This window comes from Cydia strobilella, chromosome 25 (assembly GCF_947568885.1).
Source record: "Cydia strobilella chromosome 25, ilCydStro3.1, whole genome shotgun sequence".
Lineage (NCBI taxonomy): Eukaryota > Metazoa > Arthropoda > Insecta > Lepidoptera > Tortricidae > Cydia > Cydia strobilella.
In genome coordinates, this window is record NC_086065.1 from 4,284,885 (window position 1) to 4,303,399 (window position 18,515).

Consider the following 18,515-nt stretch of genomic DNA (forward strand, 5'->3'; position numbering starts at 1 on the left):
CTTTAATTGAAATTTGACAATAAATCCGGCCAAGTGCGAGTCGGACTCGCGCACGAAGGGTTCCATTACGCAAAAAAACGGCAAAAAGATCACGTTTGTTGTATGGGAGCCCCACTTAAATATTTATTTTATTGGTTTTAGTATTTGTTGTTATAGCGGCAACAGAAATACGTCTTCTGTGAAAATTTCAACTGTCTAGCTATCACGGTTCATGAGATACAGCCTGGTGACAGACTGACAGACGGACAGACGGACAGATAGACAGACGGACAGACGTACAGACGGACAGACGGACAGACGGACAGACGGACAGACGGACGGACAGACGGACAGACGGACAGTGGAGTCTTAGTAATAGGGTCCCGTTTCTACCCTTTGGGTACTGAACCCTAAAAACAACAAAATAAAAATCGGCCTAGTAATGAATTTCTCCGATTCGATTCCCAGTTACAAGGACATCCACGGGTATCTCGTTACGCGTAACGATTAGACACGCCATGAAATATGGCGGCCAATTTGACGCGCTGACGAGGCGGTTATTCCTTGGCGATGGAATTTGACGCCCATCTGTCTTTTCAAGGCTAATTTAATGAACAGACTAGTTATTTCATACTTGTAGATTACTACAAAAAACCGGCCAAGTGCGAGTCGGACTCGCGCACGTAGGGTTCCGTACCATTACGCAAAAAACGGCAAAAAAATCACGTTTGTTGTATGGGAGCCCCACTTAAATATTTATTTTATTCTGTTTTTAGTATTTGTTCTTCTATAGAAGTCTGAGGAAAAAACGGGCCTCTAAAATCAAGAAAATTTGATTCTCGAACAGATGGCGCCATTACCTTTGGCCTACTCTCGAATAGAGTTGACGGTTTCGTTTGTTATGTATGTAACAATTTTAACGCATATCATATCAGTGAAAATCATATTAAAATAATTAATGCAAATAAAAAAAAAACATTTATCCATATGTATATAAATACATTTTATGTTATTTTTATGGTAAGTCATGTGACGAGAAAGGTATTAAGAATGAATGTGGAGGGAGGTACGAGGAGAGGAAAACCGAGGAAAAGGTGGATGGACTGTGTGAAAGATGATATGAAACTAACGCAAGTGAATGATGAGATGACGGGTGACAGAGATGTATGGAAGAAAAAGACATGCTGCGCCGACCCCAAGTGAATGGGACAAGGGCAAGCGAATGATGACATTTCATCGTATTTTTATACATTTTTTTTTGTTTTAATCGTGTATCGATAGATGGCAGTGAATTTACTGTGGCTACAATGTACTATGACAGTACCGCTCTATCCTATTATATCCTGTTTAGTGAGTAGTGATTCGTTAATACCCGAAATATTAATGCTAATTAAACCCATTAATTTTCTCATAATTTAAAGTCACCGCAAACAGCTAAATTGGTACATGTATAATGTATGTATATATGTAGATATTTTGAAGTACATCATATAAAGTATATGTTTAAGTTTATGAATTCATAGTATATTAATTAGTATTTACTTTGTAAATACTTATTTTGTAAATAGTAGGTGGCGATTATCGTTTTAATTTTTCGAGTATTAATCCTGCACCTAACAACTATCTCTTTTTAGCCCAGTGGTTGACTGGTAGAGAATGCCTTATGGCATTAAGTCAGCCATTTGTCCTTATAATTTTATGTGCAATAAAGTTTAAATAAAAAAAAATTTTAACTTCACAAAATTGTTAATTAGCAATTACTACGTTTATTAGCAAAATCAAACAAACCATACCCACCTATATTGTACCTAACCTTCGCTAATTCGCTTAATGAATGTGTCGCTGGTGAATTTGAAATTTAATTAATTGTCGTTTGGCTGGCAGCCAATCGAAATCAATAATGAAATTAATTTTATGGCTCAATTTCGTGTTAATCTACATCGCATATCCATAAGGGCCTTTACACGCTGACTTTTGCAGTGGTAATTTGATAGCCACAAAGAGGTACAAATGTTAGCATTTTATAGTCACAATTAATTATTAAAATATCTATTTTAAATTTCTGTATATTTTGATAAACAGTGTTAAGACTGTTTATCAAAATATATTCATTTAATTAATAACGGATGTGAGTATTTGACATTTCGAGCTGGCTCCCGATTTAGACCGCGGGCCAGGAACAGATTTCCATGACCAATCGCCTCCCGGGCGAAAACTCGTATAGTGGTTAACGGCTATGTATGATGAACCCTCGTGAACGTCAGCTGCCGCTCCGTTGGTGGGTTAAGGAATGGCAGCAAATAAAGTCTATAAAAATTTTTTTGTCATCGCCTCCCGCTTGATACTTTGTCAGATGATAGTTTAGATGCTATTGTGAGTAAACAAAATCGTCAGCCGATTGTATCGCTGTGGAAAGACCGTCAGCTGGTCACATGAACATGTAAAAAAGAAAATTCTTTTCAGTCATCGGCGTCATCGCCTCCCGTTTGATACTTTGTCAGATGATAGTTTAGATGCTATTGTTAATAAAACAAATCGTCAGCCGGTCGTATCGCGGTGGAAAGACCGTGTTACGCGTTTCGGTAGCTGCCATTCCTGACCCCACCAACGGAGCGGCAGCTGACGTTCACGAGGGTTCATCATACACAGCCATTAACCACTATACGAGTTTTCGCCCGGGAGGCGATGACTGACGAAATTTGCGCCTGGCTCGCGGTCCAATTGGTCGCACCATTTTAAATCGTAACGCTTCCGGTGAGGCAAGATGGCGGAAAATGGCACTACGATTGGGAGGCAGAACGAGGGAGACTACGAACGAGTGCAGATCGAGTTGTCATATTGTAATAGCAAAGATAGATATAACTCCGTAATAGATGGATACAGTCTAAGGAAAAAACGTGCCTCGAAAATCAAGAAAATTTGATTCTCGATCAGATGGCGCCACTAGTTTTGGCCTACACTCGTATAGAGGGCGTTGACTGTTTCGTTTGTTATTTATAATTTTAATGCATACCAGTAAAAGAACATGGGTCAAAATCATATAAAAATAATTAATGCAAATAAAAAATAATTTATCCATATTTAAATACATTTTATCGTATTTTTATAAATATTTATTTTTAGTTTTAAAGTGTGTCGACAGATGGCAGTGAATTTACTGGGGTTACAAAATTTACTATGACAGTACCGCTCTAGTATAAGTTACTCTATGGTAATAGCCAAACGTTGTGATTAGAGGTTAAGTTACTTGATTATGTCGGAGTGTACGTGAATACAAAGCTTGTTGGATCATTGGATTGTTTTATTAAACTGACCTTAACACAAACTATTTTAACCGCGAATTGACAGCCGACTGAGTTATCGTTATTGGTAACTTTATCAAATCAATTTCATTTAATTCAGACATAAATATCCATAAGATTCATAATTTTAAACTGACACGGGACTAAATCGCGTAAAAACTTACGTTTATTTATGGCCTGACGTTTCGAACGTGACGTTACGTTCGTGGTCACAGGCAGACTGGCGAGGAATTGTATCAACATCTTCTTGCTGCGCGGGTTTTGCGAACTACCCGCACTTGATCTTGATTATTACTTTGACTATTATTGACTTGTACGCTAGGGTTGTCACTTTGCCTACACACAACACTCACGACATCCGATGGTATGTGATAGGATGTTTTTTCCCTCTTACATTTGCTAATCACTGGATTCCACGAAGACGAAATCCCCTGTAACGTCACGTTCGAAACTTGCACTTATTTTTAGCCACCCTGCATCACTCAAGAACAAATATCTGTGCACATCACACAAATAAATACCCTTACCGGGATTCGAACCCGGGACCATCGTCTTCACAGGCAGGGTCACTACCCACTAGGCCAGACCGGTCGTCATAAAGCAGTAGATATTGTAAAGGGGATACGCCTATTAGGGAATATGTGGTAGATATTTAAACGCACTTCTTCAATCTGTATATATATTCTTTTCATACTGGTTAGCTAAATAACAATTAAATATGACTAGTACGGACGGTATAGAAAGACGACAATCTCTTATGGCAGAACTATTGCAAAAGTGACCAGCTTTCAGCTTTAAATAATAGTTCCTAATCTCTCCGGTGGCGCTAGTTAGTCTCTGGTACATGAGTATAACATGAACCATATAAGGCAACAAATAACACGACCAAATTACGTAGGCTGTTTTTGGTAGTATTTCGGTGTATGGTGGCGCCGCCTAATTACTGTTTTTTGATGGATACTTTTCATACATAGAGATTTGGTTCCTTTATATAGTCTCCATGATGACTAGCTTAGACGGCTGCCTCTTCAGGAATCCAGAACACGCACCCCCTTTCTATTTGACAGGGCGATACGATTCTAAATTCAAAACGTGGCTGTTGCCAGTTACTGATAAAACGGCTGTTAAGGTTACAAACCTTTACAATCATATGCCTATCTACTATTTATACAATATTTGGTACTACTTAAAGTGTAAGGTAATCTATGACAATGTTCAATATTTATTCCAATTAAAACACCGAATTGAAACTAATTGATTTCGACACGTAATTGAACGCAGATAGAATTATGTTTCGAAACAATGAAGCTGACATTCGTATTTTTTGTCACTGTATATTTCACTGTAACCTTTCAATTACAATTCACCAAAAAACAGGAACATATCTATGATTTGAAAATGGCTCCACAACTATTCAAGGAATTTCAAAATCATTACAAAAAGGTTTACACAGAGGAGGAGAAGAAAAATAAATATAAAATATTTGTAGATAATTTAGTGAGAATAAATGCGATTAATCAGAATCTTCCTGGGGCCTGGTTTGCTGTGATTGGGCCGTATGCTGACTTGACGTATATGGAGTTTATTAAAATGAATAAACTTACAAAGAAAGATTATGCTAATGTTGGGAGTAATTTCAGGTTTGTGTATATAATATTTTAATATTCACGTGTAACATAATATATTAATACTCCCGTATTTTAAGTCGAAAAACGCTCGACTTGTTTCACTCCGTACCGTCCGTCTGTCACCAGGCTGTATCTCATGAACCGTGATAGTTTGACAGCGGAAATTTTCACAGATGATGATGAAAACATAATGAAATAAATATTTAAGCGGGGCTCCCATACAACAAACGTTGTTTGCCGTTTTTTGCGTAATGGTACGGAACCCTTCGTGCGCGAGTCCGACGCACTTGGCCGGTTTTTTTTTCACACTGTTTATTTAATTGCAGAAACGTAATAAATTGCACGGACCGTCGCGGCTACCTTTTTGAAAGATTCTCCGACAAAGTAAGAAATGACTATGAATCCAAAAGCAACGCGTCCGACGAATATTACAGTGACGAATACGACGTAAACAATGGGACGAATGCAGACATTGAATATGAGGGTGTCGAGAATGGGACGAGATCGTCTATGGATCGAACATAGCGATGTGTAACATACGACTATAATATACAAGCCATATAATTTGTTGTTTTATACTGATTTAAACTAACACTATTTTCACTCATAATTTAAAACTAATACGGGACTTAGTCGCGTACAAACTTACGTTTATTTATGGCCTGACGTTTCGAACGTGACGTTACGTTCGTGGTCACAGGCAGACTGGCGAGGAATTGTATCAACATCTTGCCGCGCGGGTTTTGCGAACTACCCGCACTTGATCTTGATTATTAACTTGTACGCTAGGGTTGTCACTTTGCCTACACACAACACTCACGACATCCAATGGTATGTGGCGGGATGTTTTTTCCCCCTTACATTTGCTAATTACTTTCGAGAGATTTCTATGTGTGTGTGTGTGTGTGTGTGTGTGTGTGTGTGTGTGTGTGTGTGTTGTGATTGTGTCCTGTTTGTGATTGCATTGTCTGCCTGTGACCACGAACGTAACGTCACGTTCGAAACGTCAGGCCATAAATAAACGTAAGTTTGTACGCGACTAAGTCCCGTATTAGTTTTAAATTATAACCTGTTGTTTTATTCTTAACCGACTTCAATATTCCAAAAGGTTCACATTCACAATTCGATTGTATGTTTTTTTATAAAAATACAAATCGGTTCATAAAACAATATGAACCGATTTGTATTTTTCGTTTTATATTTTTAAATTAAGTGTGATAATCAGAATCAGAAATGGTTATTGTGTAAACTGTGTAGGTACAAGAAGTATAGCTAGGTACATTTTTTTATGAGTACCTATCAACAGTTTTACCCTTTTCGGGCATACAATTTATTTTATCTTAAACTAAGTAATCTTAAACTAAATTTTAATATACATTTAGGTTTACAGTCATAAAATTCTTTTAGGTTGTAGAAGACTGTCTATTAAAAAGTTTTATAAGCATCTTTTAAAAGTATTTCCTTCGAGGCTTTTTATTTCATTAGGCAGATAAACGGAGTTAACTCAAAATTAAAAAATATTAAAATTTGTTTTTGTATTAAAACAGCCTATTACCAGTAGCACTACCAGATTTCTCTCTTAAACCGGCCTAAGCTGTGGATTAGAAAGAGATAGCACACTTTGCTAAGGTTTACTTTTATAGACAAACTAGCTTTTGCCCGCGACTTCGTCTGCGTGGAATTAGTAATTTGGGTAGGTACCTTAATTCTTAAACAAATCTGCTTTTCAATCCATCCTCTTTTCACCCCCAAATTGGTCCACACTATACATTTTCACCCCATTTTTTACACCCTTAAGGGATGATTTCGGAGATAAAAGTTATTCTATATCCTTTCCCACAGCTCAAACTATCCCCATACCAAGTTTCATCTAAATCGGTTCAGCGGTTATTGATTCCCTATACAAATTTCCACCCCCCCCTTTTCACCCCCTTGAGGGGTGAGTTCTGGGATAAAAAGTATCATATGTCCTTCCCCGGGACTGAAACTATCTGTATACCAAATTTCAACTAAATCGGTTTAGCGGTTTAAGCGTGAAGAGGTAACACACAGACAGACAGACAGACTTTCGCATTTATAATATTAGTATGGATATGGATTAGTATGGATGATGCGTTTTTCTCTTGTTTTATGTTTCTTTTTGTACAATAAAGAGTTTTACTACTACTACTCTACTACAAGGTAAGTATATTGTACGTCTCTGCTGAACAGAGTGCGCGGCAGCTCCAACACCATCCTGAGCACGTTCGCTGAACGCGCGGACTGCCCCATGACTAAACACTGGGTACAAATCATCACTGGCCAAACAAAGTGATGATTTTTACCTAGTGTCGATTCGTAATTTATTTAGTAAGTAATTAATTATTGTACATATATATAAAAAGCATGTTTGTAGGGTTAATAATGATAGGGTTAATATTGTATAATTTTAATTTTGAATTTTTATTGTTATTTTATATTTTTCATTTTTTATTTTCTATTTTTCTTTTTGTAATTTTTGTAATGTGTTAAAATATGGGTTTGTAAGACCTGAAATAAATGATTTTTATTTTATATTATTTATTTATTTATGTATAGTTCTGATGATGAGATCCATGATGAATTCAGGGAACGCCTTAAATCTTTTAGGCATACATAGTTATAATTATTTTTGTTTTTCTCAACAAGTCATCCATACAATACTTTTACAAAAAGAAAATGGGACACGGACGTTTAAGTATTGGACGTAACGATACTAACGATATGTAACAGCGTCAACCGGGGTAAATAAGGATGGCTGGGGTGAATAGGCACACAACTTAAAATGAGATTTACCTGACAATTTCTTAAAATAATACCCACACAAATTGTAGCATACAAAATCTATTATTATTTTCAATCTAATGATACAATTTGTGTGGGCCTTTTTAAAGAAGTTGTCAGGCACAGAACTATATCAAGAATATTTTCCATTATGACAATATTCAGGGAGGAAAATGGGGGCTAGTTTTCGTTGTTACAAAAGTTTTCACAGGTAACTATGTTGTACTCTGTTTACCTACTATACCTACTTATGCGGTAGAAGAAGTTATAGGCACCTAATTAAAAAGAAAGATTCAATCAAATGATGTCAAAAATTAATGATCTCAATGGTTTGTGTCCAATTGCTAAATCATTGTACCAATCAATATGAATTTTCAATTTCACACTTACAGCTTTAAACAAAACAAACAAAAAAACCAGCTAAGTGCGAGTCGGACTCGTGCCCCTTGGGTCCGTACTTATTACATTTTTAAAGATGTTTTTTTACTCATACTTGATTTCTAATAGGTTTTCCTGCAGGTAATCTATCTGTAAATAACTAAACGGTACACGGAAAGAACATGTCTAGTCACTTTAGTAACATTTTGGTAATCGCGTTTTTAAAGTTTGGAACAATGTCAAAATGTATGTTAATCACGGACTAGGCTTTTTTAAAGTAAAAAAAGTTGCGTTAAATATATTACGGTGGTAATAAAACATATAAGACAAGTAATAGTTCATTAAACGCTCTACATTTTGAGACGAAAATCTCATTTTCTTTCCGTGTACCCTTCAACTATTTTGTGTCTTTTTTGAAATTTTAGACCCAGTAGTTTCGGAGATAAAGGAGGAAATGGTAATTTTTTGCAGGATACTTTCGTAACTTCTAAATCATTAATCTTGAAATTATATTAAAAAAATTATAAGTAGGTACTTTACGGTTCTCAGAATGAGCCTTTTATTTTTATAGTTTGCAAAACTTTTTGTTCTATTTTCTCATTTACCTTACAAGAGTATCTGTCTAAAATTGTTACATGCCCGTCTTTAGCTCACAGACTTATTTATATATCTGTATCAACTTATTGGGCCAGTATTTTCGGAACAAATAGGCTGTGACAGATGGACAGACAGACGCACGAGTGATTCGGTTTTGTATTTTATGAGATACAGAACCTTAAAAATGAATGACATATTAAAAGTTCACCATTTTCATTTCAATTTTCTTCGCATCTTCACACAAAGTTAATACAATGAGTTTTGTATTTCTACTAGTGTTTTCAACCTTCTGCATTCACGTTTTTGGCGATTTGGATAAAAAAACATATACTTACGACTTAAGATTAGCACCGCAATTATTTGAAAAATTTCAAAAAATTTACAACAAATACAGAACCTTAAAAATGAATGACATATTAAAAGTTCACCATTTTCATTTCAATTTTCTTCGCATCTTAACACAAAGTTAATACAATGAGTTTTGTATTTCTACTAGTGTTTTCAACCTTCTGCGTCCACGTTTTTGGCGATTTTGATAAAAAAACATATACTTACGACTTAAGATTAGCACCGCAATTATTTGAAAAATTTCAAAAAATTTACAACAAATACAGAACCTTAAAAATGAATGACATATTAAAAGTTCACCATTTTCATTTCAATTTTCTTCGCATCTTCACACAAAGTTAATACAATGAGTTTTGTATTTCTACTAGTGTTTTCAACCTTCTGCGTCCACGTTTTTGGCGATTTTGATAAAAAAACATATACTTACGACTTAAGATTAGCACCGCAATTATTTGAAGAATTTCAAAAAGTTTACAACAAAAGTTATACGCCGGAAGAGAAACAATTGCGTTTCAAAATATTTAAAGGAAATTTGAAAAGGGTGAATGCGCTCAATCAGAATGTTGTCTTAAAATGGATAGCTGTTATTGGACCGTACAATGATTTGACATATTCGGAGTTTGTGAAAAAGTACGATTTGCCGGAATGGAATGAAGACAAAGAACGAAAGTTAGTATATTTCAATCAAGTAATCAGCTGAAGCTATACTTTTTACAGTTTCTACCTCTGCCGTTGCCATTTTATATATTGTATATATGTAAGTATAAATATTATATATATATATATATATATGTATTGTATAATATTTATTTGTGTGTTAGGTTTTGTTTTAATAATTACATATATAAGTAGTAATTGTAGTATGTGTGTTTGTGTTTAATAGTCTCCATATTTAGCTCCTTGCACTACCTGTTGACTTTTGTAGTTCTACATTTCCTGATACCCAAAGGTTGTCTTGAAGAAATCGCTTTTTAGCGATAAAACCGCCTGTTGTTACCTGGTTCTATTTTTCTTTAAAAAAATCTTTGAGTTACATGTTTGTAAAATATATAATTTTGGTGCAATAAAGAATATTTACTTACTTACTTACTTACTATATGTAACGTAAATATTCATGCCAAGTTTCATGTAATTTAACCCTTAAATGCATATTGTTGCCAAATGTATACAAAGCATTGGACAGCTCACAGATTCAACAGAAAAAAAATGCGTTCCGAAAATAAAAAATCATGCATTTAAGGATTAATCATATGGTTTTTAAATGAGAGGGTAGCTTCGATTGTATGTGAGCGGCTTTTTGGCGGCGGGTTCGTTTGACTCACTTTTTACTTATTTTTCACTGCGCCAGTCGTGTTTTTAATTTTGAATTAAGAGTCCGCAGCAAGCTCAGATCAACATACAATAGTTATTTACGATACAAGTGCGGAAAAGAGGAAATTCGAAACGAGTGGCGATAAATTAAAACACGACTGCAGGGAGTGTTTTAAATGGCACTTTAAACTTTCGAAATATGCACGAAAAGTGCTCTTTACGCACTAGGGCGAGAAAGTTGCACCATATGTACTGTAAACGTTAGTTACGCTCTCATTTTAAAAAGACTAGCTAGATTGCTCTGAAACTTTGTAATTATAATAGGATAAGGTATATGTATATCTATGCCTGTAATTAGTTTATGTAGCTTCAGATACCATAGTTTAAAAAAATCAGCGAATTTAAGCTTTTCATACAAAATTTGTTTTTGCTCTATTTCGTTTGTTTTATAAGCTGGAGCTATATAGACTAATTACAGGCATAGATATACCTCGTGTCATTGTATGTGCAAAGTTTCATTACAATCCAACACGTAGTTTTAAAATAAGAACGAAACTCCGTTTGTATGGGAAGGTGAAGTTCGGCCGAGCTTGCTGCGGACTCTTAAGTATACCTTGTCTCTGTTTTAGGAATATTTTACATTGCATATGCCAGAAACTGTATCTCTTCAAAAGATTTTCTCAATACACAAAGAACCTGTATGAAAAATATGGGTCCTGGAAACCCCCGGTCGAATACGAAACTGAGGAGCTCAATGACTATGACTACCACTATGACCACTATTAAGGTTTACTACTTTAATTAAGGTTAACTGGAAGATATATTTTAAAGGGATATCCTCATTGTGTGTGTAATTTGTAATTTTAGCAAAAATAAATTTTAGTTTCGAAAACAACTACCTACTTATATTAAATCACATTTATAATCGGGTCTATCGCGAATTTATTTTTAACCGACTTTAAGATTTCAAAGGAGGAGGTTCTCAATTCGGTTGTTTTTTTTTAAATGTTTGTTACTCCATAACTCCGTCATTTCTGGACCGATTTTGAAAATTATTTTTTTGATTATAAGTATATACATACAGATTGGTCCCGTTTTTGGCAAAAAGCAGTTCTGATGATGGGATCCATGAGGAATCGAGGGAACTCCTCAAATGTTAAAGGCTTACATATAGTGATTTTAGTATTTTCATAAATAAATCAAGCACTTACATTTAAAAAAGTAACATTTGATGAAGTGGAACTGCTGATGATGATCAGAACGGAACTCTTCAATGACGCATAGTTCACGTTTGGCGATTTGTCCTCTTCGTTATGTTTGTTAAGCAAGTTAGGTTTTCAAGAAACATTTTTGTCAAGCTCGAGTTCTGATGATGGGATCCATGAGGAATCGAGGGAACTTCTTAAATGTGAAAGGCATACATATAGTGATTTTTGTATTTTTATAAACAAATCCAGCACTTCCATTTTAAAAAGTGACATTTGATGAAGTGGAACCGCTGATGATGATCAGAATGGAACTCTTCAATGACACATAGTTCACGTTTGGCGATTTGTTCTCTTCCTTATGGACCCAGACCTAAACTTGGACCCGGACTCGGACCCGGACCCGAGTCTGAACATGGACCCCAACTCGGACCCGGACCCGGACCGAACTCTTACTCAAACTTGGACCCGGACAGCCGGACACGGACCCGGACTCTGATGCGGACCCGGAAATGCTACTAGAAAAGTGGCTTAGGTGGGTGGTTGGGTTTTGAACTGCGATTCTCACAGAACAGAACTGCTATCAGAAAAGTAGGTTAGGTTAGAGCTGTGACCCTTACAGAAACGAAATGCTATCAGAAAAGTAGGTTAGGTTAGGTTAGAACTGCGACCCTTACAGAAACGAAATGCTACTAGAAAAGTGGGTGGTTTTACCAATCTAAGAGTGCACAATCAACAATAAGTGAACTTTCAGCGGCATCCCCTATTGAGGTCGGTTTTTTTTTCTTAAAAATTATTATGTTACCTTTATTTACCGACTTTTCGACACAGGTTTCACTGGTCGTGGTCGTGGTCGCGGATAACTGACGTCCCAGCAAAATGTCAAAACAGCGATTTGTGTGGCTACCCAACGAAAGTGAAAATGTGATTAAATATGATTAAATAAATAAATATGATTATTGATTGTGTTAAATGTGATTTAATATGTGTTCAAAACGCAAAAGTTTTAAATGTTATATCAAATACTAATGATGAATACTACCTAATTATTTCTGTACTTACAAAAATTAATGATATCCCATCAAAAAACATAAATGTGAAATAAGATCAGGCTGTTAGTTGTTCCGAACTGTCAAGTTTTTGTTCTAAATGACAGGCCGATATCTTCCGTCGGACGGGTAATCAGTGGGCCCCTTAATAATATGCGTCGTTGTTGACTTCGCCGGCAAAATAATTGAGAACTAAATATGGGTGCCAAGTCCTAGTTCACTTGGGATTTATGTAATTAAAGTTCAGAATCTGCCTTTTTTGGGTTCCGTACCGTAAGGGTAAAAACGGCACCGTATTACTAAGATTCCACTGTCCGTCTCTCCGTCTGTCCGTCTGTCTGTCACCAGGCTGTATCTCATGGACCGTGATAGCTGGTAGGTATATGAGCGTGACAGTTGAAATTTTCACAGATGATGTATTTCTGTTGCCGCTATAACAACAAATACTAAAAAGTACGGAACCCTCGTTGGGCGAGTCCGACTCGCACTTGTCCGGTTTTTTTTATACCAACAAACTATATCATTTCAGAGAAGTTACATAGACAAATATAATATAGTAGCCAAGTCAAATCTTGAACTTTAAGACGAAAGTGGAGACCCGCGTGAAATCGCCTATTCGTACAAATGTAGTCCTCTTTTTCCTCTCTGGATATTATCATTATTGAAAATATTTTGACACAATTTGTTTTATATCAACTACAGCTATGCATGCCCCTACGTTTTTTTTTCATTTTTAATTATTATATTAAGAGTTAGGATCATTTAAAAATTAGTATGAAAACTAAAAAAGTCAAACGTAGGGGGCTATGGTTAATATACATTAAATTATATAAAAATATTTTACATAATGTTAAACCCAGAGAGGAAAATGGGGACTACGTTTGGGGCCGTCCCCTTTCCTCTTATTTAGAATAGAACAAAATTTCATACGTAAGCACAAACAAACAAGACATTACATAATATAAAAGAAAACATAAAATAAGATTAAAGTGCCACGAAACGGCCTCATCTCAGCATGTTGCTGGTGGCTTCATTACCCAAAGTGGCTTTATTTTATTTATATCCCAAATGATGAAATGAACTTTGCACCCATATATAGATCTCCCGGCGAAGTCAACAATAAGTAACAACGCATATTATTAATATTGAACTTGGCTCTCATTTCACATTTAGGTTTTTGATGGGATTTATGTACATGCAATTATTGTTATTATTGAATTAGAAGTTACTCTTTAAGCATTATCTTTAAGCAATACAAGTATGTATTTTTTATAAAATTCAGGTTCAAGTATACTCTATCTATAACCTATAATTAATTTTTCCACCCCGTATACGTAGAATCCTTGACACTTGGTAACCAGGGTAACCACAGTGATCTAAATTCTACGGACGCGGTCTCTTTATTGTGTCGATTATAACTCCGCGATTCCGAAGTTATCGTTCCACAGCGACGGTGACAATGAATTTTAAGAATCTGGGACACGTGGCGGGATAATGGCCAAGCCAAAGTAGTAGACGGATTTGTCTGCATACGTGTCCGGTGTGCACTGGCCTTAACCTAGGTATGTGCAGTCAGCTGCAGAGAGATGGTACCCCCCCTCCCCCCTAGGTGGGTAGGCTAAGATGCTAAGCTAATAGTATTGCTGACTGTGCTTATCACCATCAAACGTTACAGTTTGGCCAGTTTTACAGGAAGGAGAGCAGGAAGGGAGAGGAGGAGGAGGAGGCAGGGAGTTTTCCTAGTAGTTATGTATGTACCTACCTAGCATTAAGTTGCATGTGTATTTGTGTAAACTGTATCTACTTGGTTGCAAATAAAGATTGAATTGAATTGAGTACAATATGTTATTGTCTTTCTCTTGGATAAATAAACAAATTACTAATATTTTATTTTTAATTTATTGGTTATCATCATTCGCTTGCCCTTGTCCCATTCACTTGGGGTCGGCGCAGCATGTCTTTTTCTTCCATACCTCTCTGTCACCCGTCATCTCATCATTCACTTGCGTTAGTTTCATATCATCTTTCACACAGTCCATCCACCTTTTCCTCCCCCCCCTAGGTGGGTAGGCTAAGATGCTAGGTAGGTACATACATAACTACTAGGAAAACTCCCTGCCTCCTCCTCCTCCTCTCCCCTCGTGCTCTCCTTCCTGTAAAACTGGCCAAACTGTAACGTTCCTGGTTATATCTGCAAGATTTTAATTAATGTCAATTGTTATAATTATTTATGTCATCCGATTTCATTATTAGAGTAGTGTCCAGAGTAGTGTCAGCCTGTCAATTATATCTGCAAGAGTTTTATTAATGTCATTGTTTAAAAATATTTATGTCATCCGATTTAACTATTAGAGTAGTGTCATCAGCAAACATGCAATTTTGTGTAATATATATGCAGTGGCAAGTCATTAATATACAAAATAAAGAATAAGGGCCCTAAAATACTCCCCTGGGGTACACCACAGCTGTTGTGGCTGTACTGTGATCGCTTAGTTATCAGTTCTCCATTTTCAATAGCTTGTACTTCCGTACATTGCTTGCGATCTGAAAGGTAGAATTCGGTCGGAAACTCAGAAACCTACTAGGTTAGGAGTCCTAAAGGATTTGCCACACTGGATGCGTTCTGCGGGCAGCGGTTAGGTCAAACTTCAACTTCAATGTTGTTCATACATAATGCGGGTTTGACCTGACCGCTGACCGCAGAACGCACCCAGTGTGGCAAATCCTTACATGTAAGACCTGTCATGGTCAACCTACTTTACGAGCAAACTTCGAGTCTTGATGCTGACTGGGATTCATCATTTTAGTACCTACCTACCTACCTACTTTATTAGATACTTATCTCCCTAAGGGGGTAATATAGATGATTGATATCGGCATTCCTTTGAAAAAAAAACTCGTATCTTGTTGTCAAAAGAAAAATGTGGTATCTATGTATGAGATGCATTCAGTTACTGCGTTTTAACTTTGAGTAGCAGTGCGAGATACGAGATTTTTTCAAAGTAGTGCCTATATACAAGCTCTTCAGTACTTAACTCTCAAATCAGATTTTAGGCACGGTCGAATGACCACTCAAGAGCGATATCAGTTTCAAGTTTATTAAGATAGGTGGATTATCCCAGCTGTCTAGACATATCCATCGAAAATCAATCATAAATCACACGTCTTTGAAATTTAATACTTAGTATTTAATACTCTGCCATGGGCCCTATTCAATATATTTTAACAATAGCTTGTTATTTTTATTTACCAATTTACTTAATATAATAACTACATTAGTAATCTAATACTATGTACGCCTTACAAAACTTACCCCGTGTTCAAAGTCACCCCTATACACCTTTCATAAAATGGATCTTTATATAAGAATTATCGCTTTGAACCAATGTTTTGGTAAAAACATTGACGAAATTTAGCTAGACATTTATAAAAAAAAAAACTAAACTAGATACCTATGGTGTCCGGAACCATCACCCGGGTTAGTGAATGGTGAAAGTGGCCTTTATTGTTCCGATTTATTTAAATTTGTTTCTCGATATTATGAGGGTTTTTTTTATTATTTGAGGCTGCGGTCCCACCAGAGATGTGCGAGGGATGTGTTTGTTAAGAACCAATAGAATCATTTCATTTACCTATCAATTCCATCATCGCTCAGCGTGTAGTGATGGGGTCTAGTTGTAAAATTGGTCTAATGGTTTGTAAGCACACATAAATCTCTTATAGTTCTGTATAGATACCAAGTATACACGTCGTGTATACCACCTACCGACCGCGCCAGATAAAATATATTTCCTTCACCGCTTTAAGAGGAAAGGGGACGTAGTCCCCATTTTCCTCTTGAGATATTGACATTATGGAAAATATTTTTAAATTATTTGATGTATACAATTAACCATAATTTTTTCCATTCATAATTCTTGTATAAAATTGGTGCGAAAAACAGATTTCATTGAAATTTTTAAATGCTCCTAACTCTTATATCATCATTCGCTTGCCCTTGTCCCATTCACTTGGGGTCGGCGCAGCATGTCTTTTTCTTCCATACCTCTCTGTCACCCGTCATCTCATCATTCACTTGCGTTAGTTTCATATCATCTTTCACACAGTCCATCCACCTTTTCCTCGGTTTTCCTCTCCTCATACCTCTCTGTCACCCGTCATCTCATCATTCACTTGCGTTAGTTTCATATCATCTTTCACACAGTCCATCCACCTTTTCCTCGGTTTTCCTCTCCTCGTACCTCCCTCCACATTCATTCTTAATACCTTTCTCTCCACATGACTTTCATCCCTCCGCATCACATGCCCGTACCATGCTAGGCGATTGGCCCTTACTTTTTCTGTTATGGGTGCAACTTTCAGGCTTCCTCTTATATACTCATTCCTTATCCTATCCATTCTCGTCACGCCACACATCCACCTTAACATTCTCATCTCCGCTACATGCAATCTCTTTTCATCCGTCACCTTTAGGGCCCAACACTCTGATCCATACATGACGACAGGTCTTATGATTGTTTTATAAGTTTTACCCTTCAACCGAAGGGGCATACGAGCGTCACAAATGGTTCCCTTAACCTGTCGCCATTTCATCCATCCTGTGCTAATCCGGTTTTTCACGTCACGGTCAATATCGCCATCGCACTGTACGATCGAACCGAGGTACTTGAAGTCGGAGCCGGCAACCTCCTAACTCTTATAATGATTAAAAATTCGATTAAAATCACACGTAGAGGCATAGCTGCGATTGATATAACAGACTGTGTCAAAATATTTTCAATAATGTTAATATCCAGAGAGGAAAATGAGGACTACTTTTATATGAATAGGCGATTTGACGCGGGTCCTCCACTTTTGTCTTAACATAATTTGATTTAATTTATTGATTAAAAATACATAAGCATGGTACACTATCTGACTGTTAAGGCGGGATTCCACCAGTGTGCGGCACTGTGCGGCACAAGCATTTTTGTACTGAATATGCTTGTACCGCACAATGCCGCACACTGGTGCTGGGGTTATAAACGTAAGCTGCCACTTTTACGCGTAACACGTATGTTACACTTATACACGACAATTCATCAACGCTGGCGTGAACTGATCGAACACGTGCCCGAAAATATACGTGTTTGTGTATACGTCAAAATCTATCAAAATGTTTGTGTACAGAGAAATTTGACAGGACGTCACTCAGAAAATGATGAAGATGATAATTTGATGAAGTATAGGGGTTATACTTATGTACAGTTGAAAAAAAAATTCGATGTTCATGGATAACTGAACAGTGTGATGACTGATGGCGGTGTTCCATGTACGAATTCCTAAGTGATAATTTTATGATACGGACTTAGGGAAATTCAAGTTTTATCATAAAGCCCAGAACTTCTTTCTAGTGTAAATTTAATTCGATAACGTGACGTGACGTACTCGTTTGCTTTAACTAGACACTAGACTAAAAGGCTTATTACATTTCGCTAAATTTAGTGACTAACAAGAGGGACGCCGCTATACGTGAGACGCGATAAGAGATACATCCTATCGTTTCTCACGTATAGCGGCGTCCCTCTTGTTAGTCACTAAATTAGGATAGTGTATTAAGCTCTTTATATTGACCGGGATATGGACCGTGAATACCTTTTGTATTGTCTTTTGTGTTGTCCTTTTGTTTTGTCCCGGTCAATATAAGTCTAGTGAAACTAACCGTGAATCATTCAAAACTGTGTTTGTTTTAAGTCTCATTTTGTATGGGATTTTGAACAAGTAGTTCAAATTTTATTCAATAGCGCAACGAGCGCTCGAGTTTGCGTTATTTTTTGTATAAGAGTTTGAACAGCGCGCCAAGCGGGACGTTTTGGAAACTCAAAATGACACAACGCAAACACGTATGTCACGTCACGCTATCGAATGAAATTTATA

At 36.5% G+C, this 18,515-nt stretch overlaps 2 protein-coding genes and 1 long non-coding RNA gene across 5 annotated transcripts in view; all 3 read left to right on the forward strand.

Annotated features, from left to right (window-relative positions):
* LOC134752804 (diacylglycerol kinase 1) overlaps window positions 1–18,515 on the forward strand; it is a 171,514-nt gene that overhangs the window by 101,694 nt on the left and 51,305 nt on the right. The window lies entirely within an intron of this gene.
* LOC134752742 (uncharacterized) lies at window positions 4,574–5,462 on the forward strand. Its single transcript, XM_063688430.1, has 2 exons — window positions 4,574–4,921; window positions 5,236–5,462. Exons 1-2 carry the CDS (start codon window positions 4,584–4,586, stop codon window positions 5,432–5,434), a joined length of 537 nt encoding a protein of 178 aa, XP_063544500.1. The 5' UTR covers window positions 4,574–4,583; the 3' UTR covers window positions 5,435–5,462.
* Window positions 9,403–11,131, forward strand: LOC134752736 (uncharacterized). Its single transcript, XR_010128764.1, has 2 exons — window positions 9,403–9,703; window positions 10,975–11,131. It is a non-coding gene; the product is annotated as an uncharacterized LOC134752736 (long non-coding RNA).

Bases quoted from the DNA above. Each gene is read 5' to 3' on its own strand.
- LOC134752742 (XM_063688430.1), top strand. From the start codon at position 4,584: ATGAAGCTGACATTCGTATTTTTTGTCACTGTATATTTCACTGTAACC. The intron at 4,922-5,235 runs GTTTGTGTATAT...ATTTAATTGCAG, and splicing joins AATGTTGGGAGTAATTTCAG to AAACGTAATAAATTGCACGG.